This window comes from Nannochloropsis gaditana (genome assembly GCF_000240725.1).
Source record: "Nannochloropsis gaditana CCMP526 unplaced genomic scaffold scaffold406, whole genome shotgun sequence".
Lineage (NCBI taxonomy): Eukaryota > Eustigmatophyceae > Eustigmatales > Monodopsidaceae > Microchloropsis > Microchloropsis gaditana.
In genome coordinates this window covers 3639-27055 of record NW_005803547.1, presented here as the reverse complement: position 1 = coordinate 27055, position 23417 = coordinate 3639, and the positions used below count along the sequence as shown (strand labels likewise).

Here is a 23417-nt window from a genome sequence, read left to right as displayed (position 1 = left end):
CCCCGTTGGACTCAAGCCCGCCACCCCCAAGCCGCCGCCTGCCGCTCCCCCCTCGCTCCCCCCTCTCAAGGGCAGGTTGGGCGGGTGCAGCGAGTGACCCAGAGGCCCCGGCACCATCATCATCGGTGCCATCAGCAAGCCTTCCATGGGGCCACCCGGGCCGCTTCCCCGCCCGCCTTCGCTCCCTCCCCGTCGGCATCTTCCGCCACCTACTCCCACTCCTTGACCCCCCTCCCCCGAACGCTTCGACTCTGCGAATCTGACAACCATGGGCCGGGAGGCTCCCTCCACCACCTGTCTCTCGTTCAAGGCCTCGATGGCCTGGATCGCCGAGGATCTCTCCACGAATTTCAAAAAAGCGCATCCTTTGCCCTCGCCCTGTGTACAGCAACCGAGGGAGGGGAAATGAATGTAAGAGATGCATCGCCGACTCCAAGAGGCACGCTGAGGACACAGCTTCGCCACCCCTTCTTCCCGGCGCATTCCCCATCCTTGCCTACTACTACCTCGACGGAACGAATAATGTGGATCTCTTTTATCTTTCCGAACGGCGCGAAAAGGCCCTCCACAAGGCCCTCGTCCACATTCTTGGGCAGCATGCCTACGAATAGCTTGTTCTCCCTCTCCGTGTGCAGGTCCGCGGGGCGAACCTAGGCGATCGTGCAGGGACGTGATTATCGATAGACTTCGGAGAAAACAACAAGGGAAGTCACAAAACAAAATACTTCAAAGACGGAATTGCAGCCTTTTGGGGTGAGGAGCAAACGAAGCTCAGTTTCCCACTGCTAATATACAGATACACCCGCCGAAACAGATTGTCCTCTAGTGTCCTCTCCAAATTCACTCACCTGAAGAGCATTTTGAGCATCCGGAAGCTTCAACTTATTGTGTAAAGCCAGCGAGGCGGCTTGTGCGGCCTCCTTCGTGCAGTACGTGAGGAACGCACAGCCACGATGCATGCCGCTCGTCTTATCACGTATCACTGTCAATTCGAAGATGGGTCCGTACTCAGCAAAAAATGGTCGGAGCGCATCCTCCCCCATGTCCTTTGGGATCTGCCCGACGAAAAGCTTGATCGCATCCCCGTCCTTCGTCAGGCCGGCTGGGGCGCCTGCCGTGGCTCTTGTCTGCTCGGTCGTGGCCGCCTGGTTTATTTCGGGCACGGCGGAGCCAGACATATTGTCCAGCTTCTTCCTCAAACTCTTGGCCCACAATGAAACAATCGGGCGATAATAGGGTCCGTCTTTCCCCCCAAATCTCTCCTGTACGCGTGCTAGCTGCTCCGGATAATGACTTGAACCTAGGTCGAGGACGAGGCCTTCCCCATCTGCGCGGTGCCTCTCCCTGCCGACCCCAAATTGCCAAAGTCGCTCGGCGTCTTCTGTCAGTGAGAACGATTGGTTTGGGGAAAGGAAGCGATCAGTTCAAGTGTCCGCACCCTCCTCATGCTCCGCGGCCTTCATGTCGCTTGATGATCGCGTTCGTAAACAAGTCGATATGACAGGCACAGGGCAATGCCTGGAGAGCAACGACAGAAGCGACCGCCTCCTGCTCTCGCATCAAAGGACAGGCATGGTGCGAGAGAGTAGTCAGGGAAAAGATGGTTTGGTCACCGCTGTTTCCAGGGCGGATGGTCTACGCGTCCAGCGCCTCGGAAGGCGTTGGGTTTGACAGACAAAGCTCGCTAACGCCAACGCCGGGACCCTGCTCGCCGTCCGAGGGCCTTGTACACATGTTATCAAGCAGACGACCTTGACGTGGAGTGAACTCAATGTTGGAGGGAAAACAAATTTCAACACGCGCCAAAGAGGATACGAACCGCGCGCGCCGGCGTCCGGGAATGCCGGCTTTCTCTCACGTTCGGGCGTGCGGCCGCTCTTGTCCCGTTGACTAGCCAGGCAGGCGAAGGGATTGGTGCTGAAATGTCATTGCCTTTGGACAGCACCCCGTTGCCTTTCATGATTTATTTTGGAAACCAATTCTTTGGGTTGGCACGAGCGTTCACAGATCCGTTGGTGTGCGCCGTCTAGATTTGCCCTTGTTCGACCCGCAGTGTCTTTGTAAGTGTGTTAGGGCTCATTCGTTCCCTCTCCCGTATGCCTCTTTGCTCGACTCAGAACAGATTAAACATGCTACCGACGGTACATTCCAACGTTTCTAAGCTGTCGAGCATTTCTAGGAGTACCGCCCTAAGGGTTTTAGTGGTAAGTGGTATGGCGGAAAGGGTACGCACATGTCTGGGTCTGGTTTATTTGGACAATCTTTGTTTTTTACTACACCCTGCTTTTCCCGGTATAGACGAACACAGGTACGGCGACGATGGCATGCGCTCGTCGCTTCTCCACATCGACGCCTCTGGCAGCAGAAGGCGATGATCCATCTGCTGCAGTCAATGATGCCCACGCATCCCCCCCGCCTCTAAATCCACGCTTGGATAGTCTAAATAGGGCCTACGCAACAGGGAGGCGCAAGACAAGTGTGGCTCGTGTGTGGCTTCTAGCGGGAGACGGTCGAATCGTGGTGAATGGGAAAGAAGTCCATGAATACTTTGGGCGGACGGCGTACAGGGACAAGCTGATTGAGCCGTTCGTGGTGACGGAGAGCGTCGGCCAATTCGACGTCAAGTGCACTGTGAAGGGGGGGGGCACCACCGGGCAGGTAGGCGCCATTTCGTTGGGGATATCGCGAGCCCTCGAAGTATGGGACCCGGCGCACCGGCCCCCTTTGGCCAAGGAGAGTCTGTTTACGCGGGACTCGCGGGCGGTCGAGTCCAAAAAATCCGGTCAGCCCAAGGCCAGGAAGAAGGATCAGTGGGTCAAACGCTAAGCGAGAGACGTCTAAGAGCAGGTGTTCGATACTGTCGAGTATGCTGGGATTTAAGAAGAAGGAAATCACGAGCGCACGAAAAAGCTGACGCCCCCCGTCGTGCTTGGACGTTTCGTCCCTGTGCATTTTACTTTCCGGGTGTCTCTAGTGGCTCATTTCTTGGCGTCGTCATTTTATACACAGCTTTGCCTTTGTTGTCCTTCGCTTCTACCAGCAGATGGAGTAGTTTCATTTCCACACCAACGTCTATCCACCCTTTGCTTAGCCCCCACCCATCCAGCCCCCGTGAGCCTGGCAATCCTGACAGTCTAGGTGCCACAACGACCATGTCCCTTGATCGCGAGTAGCGCTTGTCGCGGCGGCTTCGGTCTACAATATACCACTCTCGAGCGTTTCTCTCCCTGACCCATCCCACTTTCGCAAACTTGCCTTACGCGGCCTCTCCATCAGACCCTCAGGGGCGACGATCTCCCCCCCCCCGCGCTGCCAGGGACAGATTCCCTACTTCCGGAAAATCCAAGCATCGAGTCTCGTGGACAACAGGGCCAGGGGAGGGCGACGGGGAAGGGTTCAGCTCCTGCAGGACTTTCTGCTGCCACGACCAGGCCTTCTCGTAGGAGGCGTTCAGGGCCAGGGAGCGCTCGAAATGCTCAAGCGCCTGCTGGAGGCGGCCCAGAGAGTAGTGACAGAGGCCCATATTGTGGCAGGTCACGTGGTGCTCCCCAATCGAGGTGGAGGAGAGGCTGTAGAAGCCCAAGGCCCGTTCGTATTCCCGGATTCCGTAGTAGAATCTGCCGATCTCGAAGGCGATGTCCTTGTCCCGATCGAGCATGTAGTGGTGCTCCCACACCCGGGGCACGCCTCGGCACAGGTCGTTCCGCAGCTTCTGGCCAGCGGTGGGGACTTGATTGAGGATGGTCTCGCGAAACTTGTAGAAGACGTCCGGGTCCCAGTCCCCTAGCTTCAGAAGGGCGACTATCGCCTTGAGCGTGGGGTTCGGGGAGTCCTCCTTCATGCTCTTCTGCAGGACGAAGAAATCGTTGGGGCCGAACTGATCCACGGCGGTCGAGAAGGCGGCGCGCAGGCAGGGAAAGGCCCGCACCCGCTTCTCGCCCTCCGACTCCGCGTTGGGGCCGGCCCAGGATGACGGGGAGGTGTCGAGGCAGGAGGTGGTGGTGGTCACGGGCGAGTGAGCTTCAGGGGGGGAATCCTCTGACGGGCTTTCCGGAGGGCCGGCGCGGCCGCTGAGCACGAAGGCCGAGACTTTCAAAGAGGCGTCTTCCTGGGGATTGTGGAGAGCGAAGCCCCCCCGGCTGATGAAGTAGAGGCCGATGGCGTGGTAGTTGACCATGACCGAGAAGGATCCGTGGACAGCGATGTGCGGGTCGACCAGGCCTCGGAACTGCTCCGCCTGGTTGCTGCCCTTGTCGCCCGAAATGACCAAGCCCCTGTCATTGCTGAAGGCGAGGAGGCGCCGGAGGGCGCGGAGGGCCCCGATGGGAAAGAGGAAGGACCCGCCCGTACTGCTACGCCCGAAGTAATCGCGGTACCAGTGTAGGATCCGGCCCAGGTGCAGAGAGTCTTCCCGGTCCGAGGACCCGTTCGTCCCAGCGCTCAAGGGCTCGCTCGAGGATGGGGGAGAGCCCATTGGGGCATGTCCCGGACGGTGGGCCGGTTGGTGCGTGTGCGCGTAGTAGTCCGGAGTCACGGGCTGGTACTGGAAGAGGTTGTGGAAACGTTTGATGATCTCGGGATCCAGGGGGTCTGGCTCCTGCGCCTGCTTGGACCCCACCGATATCAACCCCTCTTTGAGTACGCCACCGTCAACCTGGAAGACGTCGTGGCAAAGCGTGTCGAACAAGTAGTTTGCGATCAGACACATGGGATTCTTGACTGAGCCCGGGGCCAAGACAGTGCCCGCGTGGCTGAGGCGTATCACGGAGTCGTGCACCGCGTCGAAGATGGCCAGGTCCAGCGAGCCTTGCGCTATATACTTGTGCAGTCCAGGATGCGTCTCCCAGAAGTTGAAATGGTTCTTGGTGAAGTCCGTCATGACGTACACAATTTTCTCGAAGGGAAAATCCAGCAGCTCCCGCATCTCTTCCAGGGCTTTGAGCATAAAAAAGCTGAATTTTCCGGAGCCAGCGCCCAGCTCTATAATATACAATGGTTCTGAAGGATCCAATGCCGAACATACGGGTCCATTTTCACGAGCCTTCTTGGCACAGTCTCGCAAGTAACCTTGAAAGACTTGGGCGTACGCCCTCCCGATAAAAGCGTTACATGTAATGAAGTGTGGCACGATCCCCTGCGACCAAGATTCGACACCTTTTCGATCGTAGAAAGACATCATGAGCTTCCACAGGTGACTTTCGCTGCACCTTGTAAAGTCCTCCAGGACGCAGCGATGTGGAAGTGTGGTCGAAGAGGAGTGGGAGGATGCTTGGCCTGAGGAAGGAAAACTTCCATGTGGCGGCAACACGGGGGGGCATGACGTAGGAGGTAGAATCGACTCCCCACCTGTAACATTTTCAGGTCCACTTTCCTCAAGTGTAGATGAGAGTGGAGGGAAAACAGCACTGGCACCCCCAGGGCTGGTTTCCATCTGAAATCGGGGAGGTAGACAAGAGACGACGGAATTCGCAATTTGAACGATATCGTGCGACTGGACAGATTAAGAGGGACGAGCGGCGCGAAAGGGCAAGAATGTGAGCAACACACAGTTGCACGGCCAATGCTCTTCACCCCCATGGAAGTGACGGGAGAGCGCGGCCAGGGAGAACTGCTGTCGAGCGATATGATGGTATCACGCCCTACCGCTGGCAGCCGATCGATCCCGCCGCGCCGAGCCCTCCGTAGTGTGCCAATGCACACAGGGTTTAAGGCCATCTTTTGTCCAGAATTTTTCATGGACGTGAAGCTGATCATCTTGGCATGACCTGCTGGTGCTCCTCGCCCACGGGGCAGTCCTGACATCCAGGACTCATCCGAGTGGACACGATATTGAGATGGCCTTCCAGCCCCTCAACTCACGCCCACCTTTATCGAGCTGCTCATATTTAAGCAGTTTCCTCCCCCTTTTACAGACACACATAGCCCAAGGATCGTCTCTTACACGAAAGCACGGCCGACTGCCATTAATAATTAGATCCGCTTTGCGCTAAGATTGTGTACGAGGACCATTTTGACATGGTAAGCCTGAGCCGATAAGTCGGGGAGGTAGAACCACCAGGACGACCCGAAGCATTTTGGATTTGAATAGACCGTTCTCCTGCCACCTCGTTCATAAACGATGTAATGAAAAGCATTCGAATGTATGTCTGGCTGTAGGCGTACCTACACCGTGCTTTAGCTCGTGTGCCCCCTAGAGGCGAGCTGGAAATGCGGCGGGAGATGCAAAACAACCTTGTTGTGAAATTCACATTCACAACCATCCCAAAAATTAACAGTCGTTGACTTCAAATGCCGGTACGCTGAAGCCGGCCAATATTCTCATCGGCGTTCCCAAGAAAGGACGATTAAATGAGAAGGTTTCCAAGCTCTTGGATGGTGCCGGCCTCGAATATCGGCGGCCGGACCGCGTGGACGTGGCCGTTTGCACAGGTCTGCCCGTGACTCTTGTTTTTCTTCCTGCAGCTGACATCGCAGCTTATGTGGGAGAAGGAAATGTGGACATGGGCATAACAGGACAAGACATACTGCAAGAGACCCTCTCGGAGTCACCCGACGCGCACATCACGGAGCTGCTGGAGTTGGGTTTTGGGAAATGCTCGCTATCCTTGCAAGCGCCCGTAAAAGACAAGATTTCGAACGCCAAGGAACTCTCTGGCTGTCGCATAGTTACTTCTTTCCCGGCATTGACGAGGGCTTTCTTCGACAAGCTGGACGCCGAGACTGGCCGTCACACAAGTACGTTACACGGAGGGGCATGTACATAGCAAGAATGATCAAGGGTGGCACTGGGGTGGAAGCGAAGGCCACGTGATCACGAAAGTGGACAACCTTTCTTGTTGTTAACCCTCTGCTCGAAGTTGACGGCCCTTCTCTCACCATCCTTCGAACCCCCTGACAGAGGTTCGCACAGTCTCAGGTTCGGTGGAGGCAGCGTGCGGGCTCGGCCTGGCCGACGCTGTGGTCGACCTGGTGGAGACAGGCACGACGATGAGAGCCGCTGGCCTGGATGTGGTGGCTGAGGTAATGGTTTCCCAGGCTGTCCTCATCGCCAATCCAAACTCCAGCCACCAAGATTTGATTGCCCTGATTTTGAAAAGAATCGAGGGCTACATCACGGCCACACAGTACATGATGATTTCCTATAATGTGCGCCGAGAAAGTCTGGGCAAGACGCTGGCGATCACTCCGGGAAAGCGTTCCCCGACCGTGAGCACCCTTGAAGAAGACGGATGGGTGGCGGTGCAGGCGTTGGTGAGACGGAAGGAGTCTAACGTCAAAATGGACCAGCTCCACGACGCAGGCGCCACGGATATCCTTCTTTTTCCCATATCCAATTCTCGCATGTGAGAAGTAAGCGCAAGAGGGCGGGTGCTACATTCAAAAAATAATAAAGTAACCACGCTTTTAAAAAATCGTCCGAGCACTCGTGATTTTTGGGTTTATGCATTCGCTGCCCTGCTCGCGCATTATTTCTAATGAGACTTACGAGCAACAGGGATAGAGAGGATGAGGCTTACATCGAGCATCACACTTCAGTCTTCCTTTCATTGTTGGTGTTTACGAAAGTGATTTTCCCTTATCCTTAGGAAGGGTACCCGGAAATATCAAGGGACTTGCCCACCTCTGGCCCACATGTAGCTTTGGGGCTTCCCCAAGACTTGGCATATTTATCAGACCGTGATAAATGAGGTCACAATTTTACCTCAAGGCTAGGGCTCCTGTTCCACGAAATGCGAGGTTTTTATTCGGATTGCAATCTGCCTAATACAGAACGGGTTTGGACACTTCAACTAAGCCCCTCGCGACTTCTCATGCCAGTCTCACAATTGTCGTTGCTTACGCTTTTATTCCGCAAACACAAAATTAACCTGCAGACTCATACTCTATGCTTCTGAATAAGGTATACAGCAGATGACATATGCGAAAGTAGCCATCTTCCTCGCCAGGTATGTCGCGCTGTTGTCGGGTTTCAGGGACATTAAGTATTACCCGCAAAAGCATTTCAAGGCAGCCAAACTCCGATTATGACCCTGGCGTAGAGGAAATTGTATGAACAAGCTGCTTAAATCTTTTGTCTTCATTTGACTCGGGGGCTACCATTCATTTTGGCAAGTGCTGTTTTATTTCCTGTTCATAAGGACCCTTGCAATGATTGAACGCGCTCATCCACGACACATCCCACAATACATGCACCTAGTATTTTGAGCACGGGCTGCGCCTTTCAACCTCTAGTTCATAGCCCTCTCTCCTATCCTTCCTACCATGGGAGTCGACAAACGTTTGGGAAATGCAATGCCGCTTCATTTATTTCAGACGTGACTGAGAAGGATAGGGCTGCGTTGGAGGCAGAAAAACTGGCTGACCAAGAATTCACCAGGGCGGCTAAATCGCTCCTCAAGGAACAAAAAAAATTCCGTGTAACATTTGACAGCAACTTCGAAAAACTTAGCGAGCTCAGCGACGAACTAATTGAATGTGGGGCTTTGGAAGTATCACTTGACCCCATGAATTTGAAGTCATTTGCTCTCACAGTCGACATGAAAGGGAAGTCTCTGGAAGACAGTAGCCGTGCACTGGAAAATTTGATGCATTCAGCGCTGGGTGCGCTTCCACAGCTCCTGGAATGCAATAAAGCAGAAAACAGAAGCCATCCTTCGTGGTCGTACGAGGAGGAAAGGGTGCTAAATGCCGTCAACTGGCAGAAGGCCGCAATCCAAGAGGGTTTCCCCCCCGTGAACGTCGGCCGCTTCCAAGTCGTGCCCGTGCAAACCTACTATGAGCTGCCCCTGCGTCCACAAGACTCGTATCAGCCTTCCCAACCACCCCGGGGAACCCACCAGGTCCGTATCCTCCCGGGCGAGGGCTGGGGGGACGGCCACCATCCAACAACGATGCTCTGTTTGGATTTCCTCAGCCAGGAGGGCATCGTTTGCGGGGGCGAGAGGGTTGTGGACTATGGATGCGGAAGTGGGATCTTATCCATCGCGGCGGTCCAGCTTGGGGCCCGGGAGGCTGTAGGAATAGATGTGTGTTACGACGCGTTGGCCTCCGCCACGACCAACGTGCGGCTTAATGGGGTCGAGCAGGAGGTGGAGCTTCTCCACCCCCGAGAGGTAGTGCCGGGTGACTTCGTTCCCGGCGACATAGTCCTGGCCAACATCCTTGTGGGCACCCTGATGGCCATGTCCAACACCATTCTAGGCGCCGTCCGGGAGGGAGGGTGGCTGGTCTTGTCCGGGCTGCGGCCGGAGCAAGTGGAGGTAATCAAGCGTAAATACGGGGACCACGTCAGGTGGGATGAAAGCTTGGAGCGGGCAGAGGAAGTTGAGAACCCCACTTTCGGCACCGGTGCGGGCTTGTGGGTGCGCTTAGTTGGGCGGCGGGTGCTCGGAGATAGATGGGTGGAGGCTCTAAGCGAGGCAGCTGTCTCGTAGGAGTGAGTCCGAGAGAGGATCGGTTCGGGACCCAACAAAGTACGAAGCAAAATTTAAAAGATGTTGCTCTGCCATAACATATTCTACGAGGACGAATGACCGCTACTTTAAGCTGTTTCATTTCGATATATTTTACATAGTTCTTTGCTGTACGCATCACGCTTTTCTAAAACGGCACAGAGCGTTGCCGTTGGTGTCGGAGCAGCTGCAGGAAAGGTCCTCGGCCAATCCCGGGCGCCCCCATGGCTTCCAAGAGCAGACTCTCCCCCTCTATCTCATCGACGCCCCCGTACCGGAGACCCTCCAGAGGCGACGTCCCCGGCCAGCGTGGGTCCGGCGCTCGCGGAAGCTGTAGTGCCACGTCACAGGCCAAGGCCACCACGGAGCGGTAGACCCGCACGTCCTCCTTTTGCTGAGTCAGCTTTGCTGCCAGAGTCTTGGCGCCGCGGAGGTTGGGCAGAGCGGCCACGTCCTCCAGGTTGGCGTACAGGTTGTCCAAGGAGCCGAAGGCCCTCAGGAGCCTGACTGCAGTCTGTGGACCCACGCCCTTCACGCCCGGGATGCCATCCACGGGGTCCCCTGCCAGGGAGAGCAGGTCGCCGACGAGAGAGGGTGGTACTCCTAGCTTTGCCTCCACGCGGGCGGCGTCGAAGACCTCGAGGGTCCGCGGGTGCATGACCAGGGTGCGGTCATCCACCAGGCAGAACATATCCTTGTCCTCGGTGACCAACACCACCGTGACGTCGGGGGCCACGGCCTTCGCCATGTGGGAGAGAGAGCCCATCAAGTCGTCTCCCTCGTGACGAGTAGACCGGAACACCCCTCGACAGCCCAGAGCTTCCAGGTACGCCATGGCTCGAGGTACTAAGGCCAGAAGCTCCGGTGGTTGCGCCTCCCGATTTCGCTTGTAAGCAGGAAAAAGATCCCGCCGGAAAACCTGGTCACGAGGACCGTCGAACGCAGCGGCGACGTAGGCCGGGTTATGTTGTGTCATGATCTGGGCGAACTCCTTGCCAAGAAGAAGGAGGGGGCGATCAGTCTCCTCGTAGTCATTCAGTTGGTATTTGGAGTAATACGAGCGATACAAAAAGCTTGTTGCATCTAGTATAAAGAAACAATTCTCTGTAAGAACAGGCATGTTTGGAGTTCGCGGAGATATTTGCGTAGACTTTGAAGATGAAGAGCTGAAGGGGGTAATGGTTGGTAGAGCCCCCCAAGGCAAGTGGGGAGGCAATGCCGCTGATGAAGGAGTTGGAAGCAGCGACAAATGTCGGAAAAGAAATGCAGTTCGGGAAGCCATGGATACTGCTGTCGTTTGATTCCACCCAAGTGCCAAGCATACTACACCCACCAGAAAGAGGAGACGTTTGGGACGGTGGAGGAGGTAAGCACTGAAGACTCGCCTCTTTTCAGTCCGTTGACGACCTATCTGAAGCATACAACGCCTCGAGCGGCTACTTGGAGATTTTAAAAACCTAATTGTGGCGGTGATTGAATGGTCAGGTGCCCTCTCATGTTCAACAGCATGTGGTCACATGGACAGAGCGTACCTTCCGCGGTTGCCCGTGATACGAGAGCGGAAGGTGCTGGGTTTGGAGCTCAGGAAAGGTCAAGACGGCTCTTCACTGGAGCACTCGACATACATGTGGTAGAATCTGGACGATTCTTCTGTGCAAATGGCCCCCTGACCAGTAAATGGGCTCGTACAACGTGTAAGAGTGTCGGGCAGCGAAACAGCGAGGGGATGCACCCGCGAGGGAGTCTGAGAAGTTAGACGGGAACGCAGTGGAAACACCCCATTGACACCGTTTCGGATCATTTCGTCTCTTGCCAAACGCTACGCGCCGCATGGTATGCCACAGGTGCTTTCACAATGTCGGACACGCTGCCCTTACGTGTTCGTGGACCAGCTGGTGGGTCCCCCGTCCTTCTTTCCAACCTGACTCGCGCGTCCTCCATCTCCGACCTCATGAAAGCCGTTCGCAATTTACTTATGCTTCATGAGTCAAAATCCTACATTCTGATGTCTGGCTTTCCTCCCAAAACACTGTTTGGTGACAATCATGACCGGCCATTGGGTGTTTTGCTGCAACCAAACGAGGTAGTCACAGTTAAAGAGGATGGAGGCGAGGAGCCTCGAGTGCTGCAAGGTCATGGTCTGATGAAACAAAAGAGAGGGGTAAAGGCAAAGGGCGCAAGTGGTCCGGCGAAGAAAGAAAATTCTCGACGTACAGATAAAAATACAGTGAGCAAGGCTGCTCTTGTTGTGAACGCGGGACCGAGGATTCGCACACTGCACCGTCAGAGTGGAAATGGAACGGGCGGTCCTGGAACTGGCGGTGAAAACGCAACACGCAAACGTCGACGCATGGACGTGGGCGTATCAAACGAGGAAGATTTGGGGGAGTTGTTGCTTGCTTCTGTTGGGAAAGGGGGTGGGGGCGGAAGGGTTGGACGATGTATGCGCGCAGTGTTTCGGAAAGCTGTTGAGAAGAACTTCGATGAGGCGAAGGCCGCGGCTCGCGTGGCAGCCGTTCAAGGAGGGCGGTACTCAGCAAAAGCAAGCATAGAAGAGCGGCGGTTGGATGGGTCGTGCGCACGCCTGCACGTACTCTACCACAAGGGCCACGGCTTTCAAAGCGACTATCGAGATGACGTTGAGCTCCTTTCTCAATCGCAGCTTCTGGGGGTGGTTCGCTCGGTCCTGGCCGACGTGGACGGACGAGAGATGCTGAAGCCGGCCAACATGGCTGGTTGCAGTCCTCGGGTCTTCTGGTCCCTCATGCATCACTTTAACGCCAACAGCATCGAGGGAGGAGGCCAGGAGGGGCTCGATAAGGGGACGGAGGCCGCATTGCGATGGCTGGTTCCAGAGCAAGATTGGGCCTTTTTACACGAGAGACACCGAAAATTGAGCGACAAAGCGAAAGAAAATCAGGCGCAGGAAGAGGAGCTCCAACGGGAGCGAGAGGAAGAGGCACGTAGGAAGAGGATGTGGCGGGAGGCTCGGGGGGCGGGGAGGCAGCGAGTGGTTGCTGCGGACGCACACTCGAAGGGAAATGGCCGAAAAGACCCGGCGTCAGAGAGGACTACAAGCGTGGGGGATACGATTGATCAAGCTGGAACGCCTTGTGAGGAGGCAGTTTCTGAAGTCCTGGATCGTGAGAGGCGGGCACAAGCGGCCGTGGCTCGTTCGCACTCATTTCACGGAGCCCCCGCACAAATAGTGGAGGCGGCCAGAAAGGCCGAGGGGAGGGAGGGAGGACGTAAAGAGATGGAGGAAAGAGCGTCGTTGGTAGCTGTGGATGGGGAGAGCGGGGAGATTGACAGCGACTTCCCGGAGGAGGTCTCGGACGCGTGGGTGAGGGTCCTGAGGAGCCCTTCCTTCATGCTCTTGGACTGCGCGGCCTTGGCGGGAGCGGATGCGGAGGAGCTCGTCTTGCGCCTACAGAAGCACCATGCCGCGGGTGCAAAACCCCTGGCACCGTCTGACCCCAGTCTGTCTGAAGTTCAGGGATGGGTCTCGGCGTGCCAGAACGACGAGCTGGACGAGATGATGATGCGACTGGCGGGCGGGGACGAGGACCTGCTGGAGGCTATGGAATGCGTGCATGTGGCGACTCCCAAGGATGTGAGGCTCTGGGGAATGGTGCCTGGGGCTTTCTTGGATATGCTGGCTCGAGAGCTCTCCGAAGAGAAAATGGCGCATGTGCAGGCAAAACTTCCGGACGTGGAGGCTGTGCAAGTTTTGAAAGAGAGGGCTGAAAAGCTTATGGCGGAGAATGCCTGGTTGGAGTCCTGGGGCAGCGAGTGAGCAGTAAGGAAATTTGAAGGAAAGAGACCTGGAAGGGGTTGGGAGGGTTGCGTGTGGTTAAGTGGGTATTTTCGGGGCCGATAGCTGGTCACGGGGTTCAGAATGCTTTGAAGAAAAGAGCAACTTGCTGTGTGCATAGAAATAGACCCTACTGAGAATCAAATTAAAGAGACCGTAAAAATCTTGCGATAGACTCAGTATTTAATACGAATTTCTTTTTCCTGCCGATACGGCACTTACTTTGTAGGTGCAGAAAATCCATTAAGGACCGGTTGCCTCATGGTCGTGGAATTTTCGTGCAACACTTGCTAAAAAGGTCAGAGGCGTGGAGCAGGAGGCACGTCCAACCAATGAGAAGCTACTAGGGGTCCTACCTTAAGAATGCCATATACGGCCATATACATGCTAATTGCCCTGGCCAAAGCCATCTTTCATACCCAAAAATGTATCCATGCATGCCAAAACCCCATGAAGCCGAGACTCCACAGCATATCCACGATCGGCGTCACTGTGTACAGTTTACGTTTCCCGTCCGGTCTCACTCATTTCCTTTCGCAAGAAATAAATTTGAAAAATGGGACGCATAAATGCTGGTGCTTTTTTAAAGTGGCGACATTGATCACGTCATGTTTTTGCCTCGTCCAACCAGTTCGCCTAGTTGGGTACTTTCGACAACGCGGTGTCGAGCCCACTTTGTGCGCTCACCCTACGTTCCCATCAGGCGTACAGGCCTTTAAATTCATAAATAGAGTCCAAAACCGCAATCGCCTTCGAATTTGACGTGCTTTCTGTCTAAATGTAGAGACCAAAAACTTTGTCGCCGCCGCGTCCCCCCCAAGAGGAACGGAGGCCCTCCCGGGCCTGTGAGGAGAAACTCGCACATCGCATGGAAAGCGTTGCAAGGCTGCTGCTCTCTGGCAACGCCCCGGTGATGCAAACGGCGCCCTCATCCGTGAGCGGGTTGTCAGAGAGGGAGAGAGACCGGAGCGTGGGGCTGGAGGAGATCAGATCAGCGACACACCGCGCGCCCTCAGGCCCGATCTGGTTCTGGGCAAGGAACAAAGTGTCCACCTCGGCGTGATGGCGCTTGATCGCCTGGATGACTGCTTGCGCCCCACGATCGCTAAGATCATTCCCTCCTAGATTCAAAAGCAGCACTCGGTAAGCCCGTGCAACCCGGAGCGCCAGCGCCAACCTTTCCGCTCCTCCGTCCCCCATGCGCAACCCGTACAGGTTTAAGTGCTGTGTTGCGGTGGGGGTCAATACGCCCCTCGCTGCCCCCGTAGAACCTGCCAGCGCTCTTTTAGCCGTCACGGAGCCGATGTTTACCTGCATTACATGCCGCTGACTGTAAATGTCACGGAGCACCGTCTTAAGCTTTGGCGCCTCAACGCCCGCAACTTCGAAGGCGCAAAGGTAACGGTAACACCAGCTATTGCCCGAACATGAGCCAAGATTACTGTGACCAGCTTGATATGCGACCATGTCTGCTTCAGCAGGTGCTACATAGCGCCGACACAAAAGGGCGGCGCTCTGCTCGCTCCCAACTAGAAGTTCGCGCGTGCACAAGCCGAGGCGGGCAAGTTCAATGGGATGACAATACTGAGCCACCACATTCAGCACATCTTGACCCAATGCTGATAGTGGCGTTGTTACATGTTTGCTTTTGACGGATGCGACGGCCTTGATTAGGGCGGGCGCCATCACTGCGGCAGCGAAGGCATGCGAAGTTGAAGGTGGAAGAAAAGTGGAGGCCATGCCGGGTGTTGGGCACAGGGACAAAACATCGTCCAACTCCCGCTTTCGTGATGTCATGACCCGTTTACACATGTTTCCCTGTTAGTTGGGTGGCATAATCCATCAACTCATGCGGACATTCCATATCATCAGTGCGGGGGGGAAAATTCCCCTTTCCCCTTGGAGCCAGTGGGCGAGCCCCTCGGCTGCATCTGTGGGGGGTTGGCTGTGCGGACGCCCACGCCCAAAGCAATGTTGTCCATCCACCTCCGAAATTTGGCAGATTCCGCTATAATATGTACGCAACGACAGCATCCGTCGAGCGTAACACACGGTGTCTCGGTCCAGTATTCTTGTTCAACTTGACATTCGTACATGCGTACGCGACAAGGGCTCGAAGTTGAAGCGAGGAGACCGGACGGGCAAGTCCTCGCTCGGCCCATGCTACTGCGCTGACATTTATTTCTTTGACATTTTATGCGTTTAATTTATGGCGCTGATATTATAATTTTCCTTTGGAAAAAGTAGAAAAGCCCTGATGAAACAGAGAAATCCTCTTCTGATTCGTCGCGATACAGGCAATCATTCTCGCTCCCTCCATCGTGCCTAAAAACTTCTGGAGGGTCGCCTAATTTCACTCGTGTTAGGTGTTACAATCTGAATGTCGCTGCATGATACCTGTTCGAACAAAATTGAATCAGTGCAGAATTTCGCGTTCATCCATTTACGGTACTTTTCCACCTGCACTTTGCTAGCGCACGACAATCCTTTCTCGAGTGGTTCTGAGCAAGAGGATGAGGTAGGCTATGATCCGAAATACCACTGCGGCAGATGCCAATGCCCATAAGTTAGTGCTCAGGGGGAATGCATTCAAACCTTCCAGTACTGCCTCCTGGTTGGGAATCTCTGATGTAAAGCGAGTGCTCGACGGAGGAAATTCGTTGATGAGCATCGCGGCTTGTGCGTAGCGAAGAATAGATATGTAGGCAAGAAATTCCCGAAAGCCGTAGGTGAGGGACAAATCGTACATGATGCCGGAGAAAACAACATTGGGTAGGACCAAGACGGGGGCGATGGCCATTGCGATTTGCGGATCACTTGTCATGGCGGCTAGGCAGTACCCTATAGAGCCGAAGCACAGGGCGTTCAAAATCATCACGCCCGCGAAAATGAAAAATCCTTCCGGTGACCGTTGCAGGCCTGCCAGTGCCCAGACGAGAAGTGCAAAGACAAAGGGCATGGCTATCTCCACCGCCCAGCCCGTGAACGTCTTGGAAAGGTAGTACGCCCCGACTCGGTTCGCCCCCGCCTGATTCTCCCGCATGAAGACCTTGGTTTCCGCTGAGAATGCCATGATAGTTGCGTACAATATGATCAAGAAGACTTGCAAATTGGCCAAAAAGAACAAACCCTCCGTGTTTCGGACATGCTCCGCCGTAGCTGGGGCATTAGGCGCAGTGGCGTAGGCCAACCCGAGGATGATTCCTGTGATAAATCCGCTGCCCAATGCGGCCCCAAATGACATGGGGTCGCGGAAAAGAGCGCGAACATTTCGTTGGAAGCACAAGCGAAATTGCGTGTAGCTGGAGGCCTGAAAATGCCTCATCTTAAAGCTCCGGTGGTAGAGCAAGAGCTCGGGGAAGGCCACGTCTTGCTGCCAGTCAGACATGGCCACGCGCTCGGGCGATGCCTGATAGATGGCCACTAGATTGTCGATCCTTTTTTGGCTACCGACGGGGTCTTGCGGATGGAGGGCGACGAGCGTGACGAAGAAGTCCGCCGGGTTGTGCCGGGGTGGGCAGAGTAGTGACGGATCTCCTTGCCGCTCGAAGTAGGCAGCAAGCGCGGTGCGCGGGCCCATGTAGATAACCCGACCCTGCGTCATGAGCATGACGTGTGTAAAGAGCGCGAAGACGTCGGACGAGGGCTGGTGGATGGTGCCGATGACAAGGCGGCCCCCGGCGGCCACTTTTCGGAGGGCCAGGCACACGCTCTTGGCCATGGACGCATCCAAACCCGTCGTGAACTCGTCGGCAAATATGATGACGGGGTCTGAAAGGAGTTCCGTAGCAAAGGAAACGCGCCGACGCTCGCCGCCGGAGAGGCCTCGAATGAAGCTTCCCGGGCCGCCTAAGAGGCTGTCGGACACGTGCTCAAGGTTCACGGTCTTGATCAAAGTCTCCACGCGCTTCAGCCGCAGGTCTTTGCGGACGCAGGGGTCACACCGCAGCAAGGCATGGAAGGTGAGATGCTCGCGCACGGTCTCTGTGGGGAGGAATAGGTCGTCCTGGTGCACAAAGCCCGCGAGGCTGAAGTAGCGCCCGTCGATCTCCTTCTCGTTCACGAAGATGTTACCCACAAAACTCTGGTTCCGCATGGAAATGCAATTTAAGAAGGATGTCTTCCCACAACCCGAGGACCCCATCACGGCCATCAATTGCCCTTTCTCCGCCCTCCCCACAAGACCGTCCAAGATAGTCTTCTTCGTCCTACGGGGAGGATCCGAGCTCGCCTTGCTTCTTCCTTTGCGGAGCAAGCTCCATAGCCCTTTATCCGGAGACTCCCCAACAGCGGGATTTTTAATGGGTACCTGCAGTGTAATCGTCCAGCTAAGCGAAAAGTGCTCCCCCTCGTAGGACTTGCCTCGCGACACTCTGAGCTTCGTCTGGGTTTTGGTGGAGAAGGCAGTCTCCAAAGCCGGCAGCCGCAGGTGATTAGAGGACCCACTTTTGGTGCCTGCACGGTCGACGCTAGGTCCACGCTCGCCTTGTGCGGGGCACCCCGTTCCATCCTCAACGGTAGCTGCATCTTTGATACCCGTCACCACGCCTCGGTCCCGGCAAACCTCATATGCCAGCCCCACAGTAACCAAACGGGAGGAACCAAGTCTGTCCATGCTGCCTAAACGACTCGGTGATGCGTGCGAGTCTATGCTCTCGTACGCAATCTCGTCATGTAAGCCGACATTGGTTCCTTTCTGGGACCTCTGATGATGTAAGACATAAGAAGAACAAGAACGGATGAGACAAAGTGCCCTTGTCAGAAATGAATTCTCGCAAAGTGTACTCAATCTAGTCTGAAACCGTTCCACGTTCGGTTAATGACTACGACGACTGTCTCTGTACTGATAGGAATATTTGCCCGAGTAAGTGGGGCATGGGACAGCACAATCTTGAAAGAATCTCCAATTAACAAAATTGATCTACTCCAAATAGTTAAGCACATTTGACGAGGCTCTGAACAATCTCCCGACGAAAAAATTGCATACAACAGTCACGCCCTTTTTTCGAGGTCAGAAGCGGTCTCTTAGTATCTCGAACGCACGTACCTGATCTGATTCCATTTGTCTTGAAAGTAAAGACGGAAGTGGGAATGCGGCACGTTGAATCACGCAAAAGTCTTATAATGTGCCTGTGGTCGTATTCGGAGTATATGTTCGTGTTTGCGCGGGCTTATGGTCAGGATACAAGCTAAGTGAGCGCCAACAGCAAGCAATTAGGGAATAGCGGGACAAGACGACGGGCGGAGAAACACAGGGGCAGACGGAAATAAGTGAGGACCGTGAATTCTCTTGAGTGCTTGCGTGAAATAAGACATATAACGTCACTCGTCGGGTCGTTTCGCACTGTGCTTCCAGACGGCCTTGATTTTCAAGTGTGGCGTTGTGGGTTTAATTATTGCGGGCAACTCGTGTTCTCTTGCCGCCCGCCTCTGCCTCACAGCCGTCATCAGATCGGCCGCAGCCCGAAGCCTGTTTCACCCGTCTACCTCTGAAGGCATGGATGCCCAAACAACGAAACTTTTATAGCCTTCACTTAACGTTACATTCATTTCTCATTGAATGCATAGACCGGAAGGCGCGCTTTAAATGCCTGTGCGCTTCATTCAGCGGCTGGTCAACAGCTCTTCGTCCTTGACAGAGACCAGCGGGCGGCATAGTTGCGGGCGTGCGACTCGCCACACTACCCAGTCTGCCCCCAGTCGTCTATAGTAGCACTACATCCCGTATTCATGGTCATTTCTCCTTCTCGATGGCGTCGGGCAGCGGCTCTTTCATCGTCTCCGCGTGCCAGCCCCTCGTCCGAAGCCGAGTCGTCGTTGCTCTCCTTGATGGAGGAACAGGTCATGCTCAGCGCGTTCTGGGGCGACTGGCGCATAGCAGAGCACAAATTTCTATTTCAAAGTACAGGTACACTTCTTGAAAATTTTATAAACGTGTTTGCGTCCGTCTCGACTAAGGAACTCTTTTTCTCGACAACTTCTCGAGACAGGGAGGAGGCGGACAGACAAGATGCACGCCGTAACGGAATCAACCCCATTGCGTGGAGGAGGAGAGAACAGCTCCGAAATGCAGCAGCGACTTTTGGCCTACTGTGAAGTGGACGAGGCCCTTCCAGGCCGGGTCTCCCCCAAGCCCACCAGTCCGCAGAGAGGAAAGCGGGTGACAGAAATCGTCGAAAGCAAGAGGAAGAAAGAGGAAGACCTAGAAGCTTGGCTGCTATCCTCTATGCTGTTGCACGAGGAAGAGGGTCCCGAGGACAGCAGTGAGAGGAATGGAGTCCATTGGCATGGCCCGCGACAGCTCGAGGGCCAGCGGCAATCGTCCTCTCTCTCCCATCAGCAGTGTCACCCCATCACGGAGGATGGCCGGGACGCCAAGCAAGCCCAGGACGGCGGTGGCCAAGGGGAAGAGGACAAGGGAGAGGATGCAACGGAGTCGGCCGCTGCCGCGGCAGTAGCCAGGCTGAGGGCCTACGAAGGTCGCATCCAGGAGCTGGAGGCCAAACTGGTGGAGACCGAGGTTCTTCTCAGCTCCGACGCAGGCACCGTCATTTGCGGACTGGAGGTGGGTGTGTGAGGAATGTCGAGTGGGGAGTGATTTCAATGGCTTGTGAAGGAGATAATTCCTGCCGAGTACGCTGACATGCCAAAAAAGATGTTGCGGCATCGATCTTGCCATCGATCGTCAAGCAGTGAAGAGCGACCTGCTGTCTTGTCTTTTTCCGATGCTCATTTGACTTGCGTGGCTCGACAACTAGCTTTTAATCATAATTTAAGTTGTCGAAGAAAAAATCAATCTGATCTTAGTCGACTGACCTTCTTTTTCCTATACACACAGCGGGATCTAGCACAAGCAAGGCTGGCCCTTGCCAATATGGAGGCCGAAAAAGACGACCTAGAGGTGCAGGTGTTGAACATGCGACAGACATCGAAGTAGAGCATAAAGTAGAAGCCAGCATTGACAGCTCGTTTGTCTGAAATAAAATGCATTGACGGGATGTGAGGCGGTGAATTCTTTGAAGGGGGGGCGCGGTTACGGGAATGGGGAGGTTACTCGACTGTGTTATTTTGGCATAGTTCAAAATTGTAACATCAATCACAAACGCTACGTGCATAGGAAAACTATTGCTTTCCTATTTTTTCCCCTTTGATAGTCAATTTTCCTCGGATGTTTTTGACACAGCTTCCTCATGATTTGCAAACAGAGATCGCTAACTTGGGAGGGGGGAAAAGAGAGGAGTCGCCCCCCCCTTGTCAGCAAGTTCCATTCCATTTCTCGTCGCTGTGTTTTAAATTAACATCCAAAGATGCCATCGCATGAAAGATTAAGATTTTGTTACTGAGCTTATGCTTAGTGCTGTCGTGGTGTACAGAGGATCACGGCGGTCTGCCGTCGATAAAGTCGGTAAACCCCTTCTCTCTCACCCACTTCATTTCCTAATACATTTCTTCCTTGCCTCCACATGCAGGGCGAGCATCGCGTGCCTTGTACTCTATCGAATTTGGTAAAGGATGCAGGTACGTATACGCAAATTAGTTTCGCTTTGCACTCTTACAATGGGAACCAGCAGTCTTTCCCCATTTGACGCCATTTGAACAGTATTACTAGCATACCGTTTTTCCCGTTACATTTCCCACACGACTCAATTCCCATTCAAAATAATAAATTGCCATTCGACATCTGACTGTTTCAGATCCTTATCAAGGTACGGTTGGGGCTTCGGCGGTCGACTCCATCATGTACTCTCGCTCAGTGGCTCATCCCGTCCTAATCCTGTTCCAACCTCGCCCCTCGTGCTGCAGACCTTGACCGGACGCAAGCAGTCTTTTAACTTTGAGCCAGAAGAGAAGGTAGACGCCTCTGCCTCGCCTCAAACCTTGTCTCCACAACCCATTTCTTCACACTTCACTCCTTTCTACGTTCATGACCCTCAAGGTGGAAGCGGTGAAGCAGGCGCTACAAGAAAAGGAGGGAATCCAGGTGGATCAAATCCGTCTAATCTATGCTGGCAAACAGCTGTACGTATTTTGTATTCACGACTTTGATGCACCCGCGAGAGCCTGGAGGAACTGTAAAGCGCTTGTCATCTTCAGCCTGCCCGATCGCCCGGACATTCCCAGCTTTAACTATCGAGCCGACTTTCCCCCAACCCCTCCGACAGGGCGGACGACAAGACCCTCTCATTCTACAACGTAGTCGCGGGGGGCACTATTCACATGGTCTTACAGCTCCGTGGTGGCGAGAGCGGGTAGATGAAGGTAGCGGCGGGAGGGGGAGAAAGCGCCGAGGGTTGAGGAAGGGATCGCAAGGGAATGGGGGGGCGATGTAGAGGTAAAAGTGAGGGGCGAGGATACTTCTAAAGAATAAATTCGGTGAAAAAAAACTCCGCGAGTCCCGAGGTGTTACTGTCTCGGAGAGAGTGCGCGGTCTGAGTGCCTGGGGAGGACGGAGGACAGAGACAGGTCCGGCGTCGAAGCCAGAGCGCGGTCATCGAGTGCGGCCAGGAAGAAGCAGGATTCGGAAGAATCTATGGCACGAAGGAGTGCGCATGTTTTGGGCAGTAACCGAAGCTTGCAACGAGGCAAGAAACAGACAAAAGAGCGACTTTCGACAAAACGCGATCTATTCCCTAGGGGCCACTCGCCTTCCCACTGTCTCGTCACACTGCCTTCAGGGTGCTCCCCGGAACTCCCCCTCCCCAGCATGGCAGCCACTCGTACTATGCATAATTCATGCCGGCTTGTCTCTCGAGCCCGTGGAAGGAATGGACACACTGCCAGCCATCCACCTCTTGTCTTGGCTCATTTTCAACCGCAGCCTTCACGATACTTTTACTGAGTCCATCTCCGCATCAGAGCGGGACCATTAGACCTACACATCCTCACTCTTCCTCTTCTCCCCCCTCATCCGCTCCGCCCTCGAGTGTGGCAATGACCTTTTCCATTTTCTCGAGGATCTCCGCATTCTCGGGAGATGCCGAAGCACTTGAGGCATCCGTTGCCTCCAAGCTCTGCAAAAAACAACGACAGGCCGATTAAGAAGTATGTTGAGTCAAAAGTGATAACTCATGATGGCTTTCCAAACGCACAGCCGTACAACCGTTACTGAAGGTCATGTACGGGCTTACCTTGTAGTATGTCTTGTACGTGCGGTTTGTGGGGGCCGCGATGGCCACCTTCCAGACAACGCCACCTGTTTGGGAATTCACAAGTCTCATCTGATAAGTAAATAAATCTGGAGGCCGGATGCTTGAAAGCCCAGCCCCCCCGAGGAAAGAGCACACATTGACTATCAGAGCCCTGCGATTGATCCCGTTTCGGGACTTTCTACTTACCGAGGACGCCCAGGCCTGTACCGATCATGGCCTCGCGGATAAGAACTTTTACAGCAGACATATTGTAGGCGACTTAGCGTCTGTAGTATGAGAAGGACGGCATTCGGATTGAGAATGATTGCGCTAGTTTACCGGCACTGGCTAGATGTATGCTTGGGATTCATGCATCCCGGCTGCGCGTCCACGGACAATGCATCAACCATGCCCTCTAGCCGCTATATCTCCCTTAAAAGCAAAACCGACAATGCGCGTTCGACGTAGGCGTGCGGGTCCTGGCCGCGCGTAAGAACGCTTTCCTGTTGGAAAGGGAGACGCGAGCAGCCCGCCCCTCCGCCCTGCCCTGCCTCGTCCCGGTCCTCGTCTCGGTCCACAAGACCCGCGACCTCCCCCCGCCCTTCCCCGTGCCAGCCAGCCGCAAACACCAAAACCTTGAAAGAAAAGGTGGAAGGCAAGGAGGACATGTCTGACTGTTCTGGAATCATCATCCTTTTCCCCATGCACGGGCAGGTGCCAGGTATCAAATTGTGATTAGCATGAATAACTACCTCCTGCCCCTGGTCCTGGCCTTCCTCTGCCACTATAGCTTCGCCTTCATCAAGCCCTTCGCACCGAAAAGTCGGTCCCAACGTTTGACATCTCTTCAACCTGATGGAAATGCTCATTTTCGGAGATCGAGGATGGTGGTGAGTATGGGCAAAGGCCGTAAAGCAGAGAAGAAACGTAAATCGGCACCTCCTGCACGCCGGGAGGTCGCCAGCCCCAAAGCTGCACCCGGAAGTCAAACTCAGGACAAAGAGCCTGAGTCCTTCGGCATCC

At 54.7% G+C, this 23417-nt stretch overlaps 1 protein-coding gene across 1 annotated transcript; it reads right to left on the bottom strand.

Moving 5' to 3' along the window:
- Positions 1-3581: 3581 nt before the first annotated feature.
- Positions 3582-3868, bottom strand: NGA_2090400 (tetratricopeptide repeat family protein; the record flags this gene model as incomplete). Its single annotated transcript, XM_005854728.1, has 1 exon — positions 3582-3868. A coding segment is annotated over one exon (287 nt), but the record flags the coding sequence as incomplete, so codon positions are not given.
- Positions 3869-23417: the final 19549 nt, after the last annotated feature.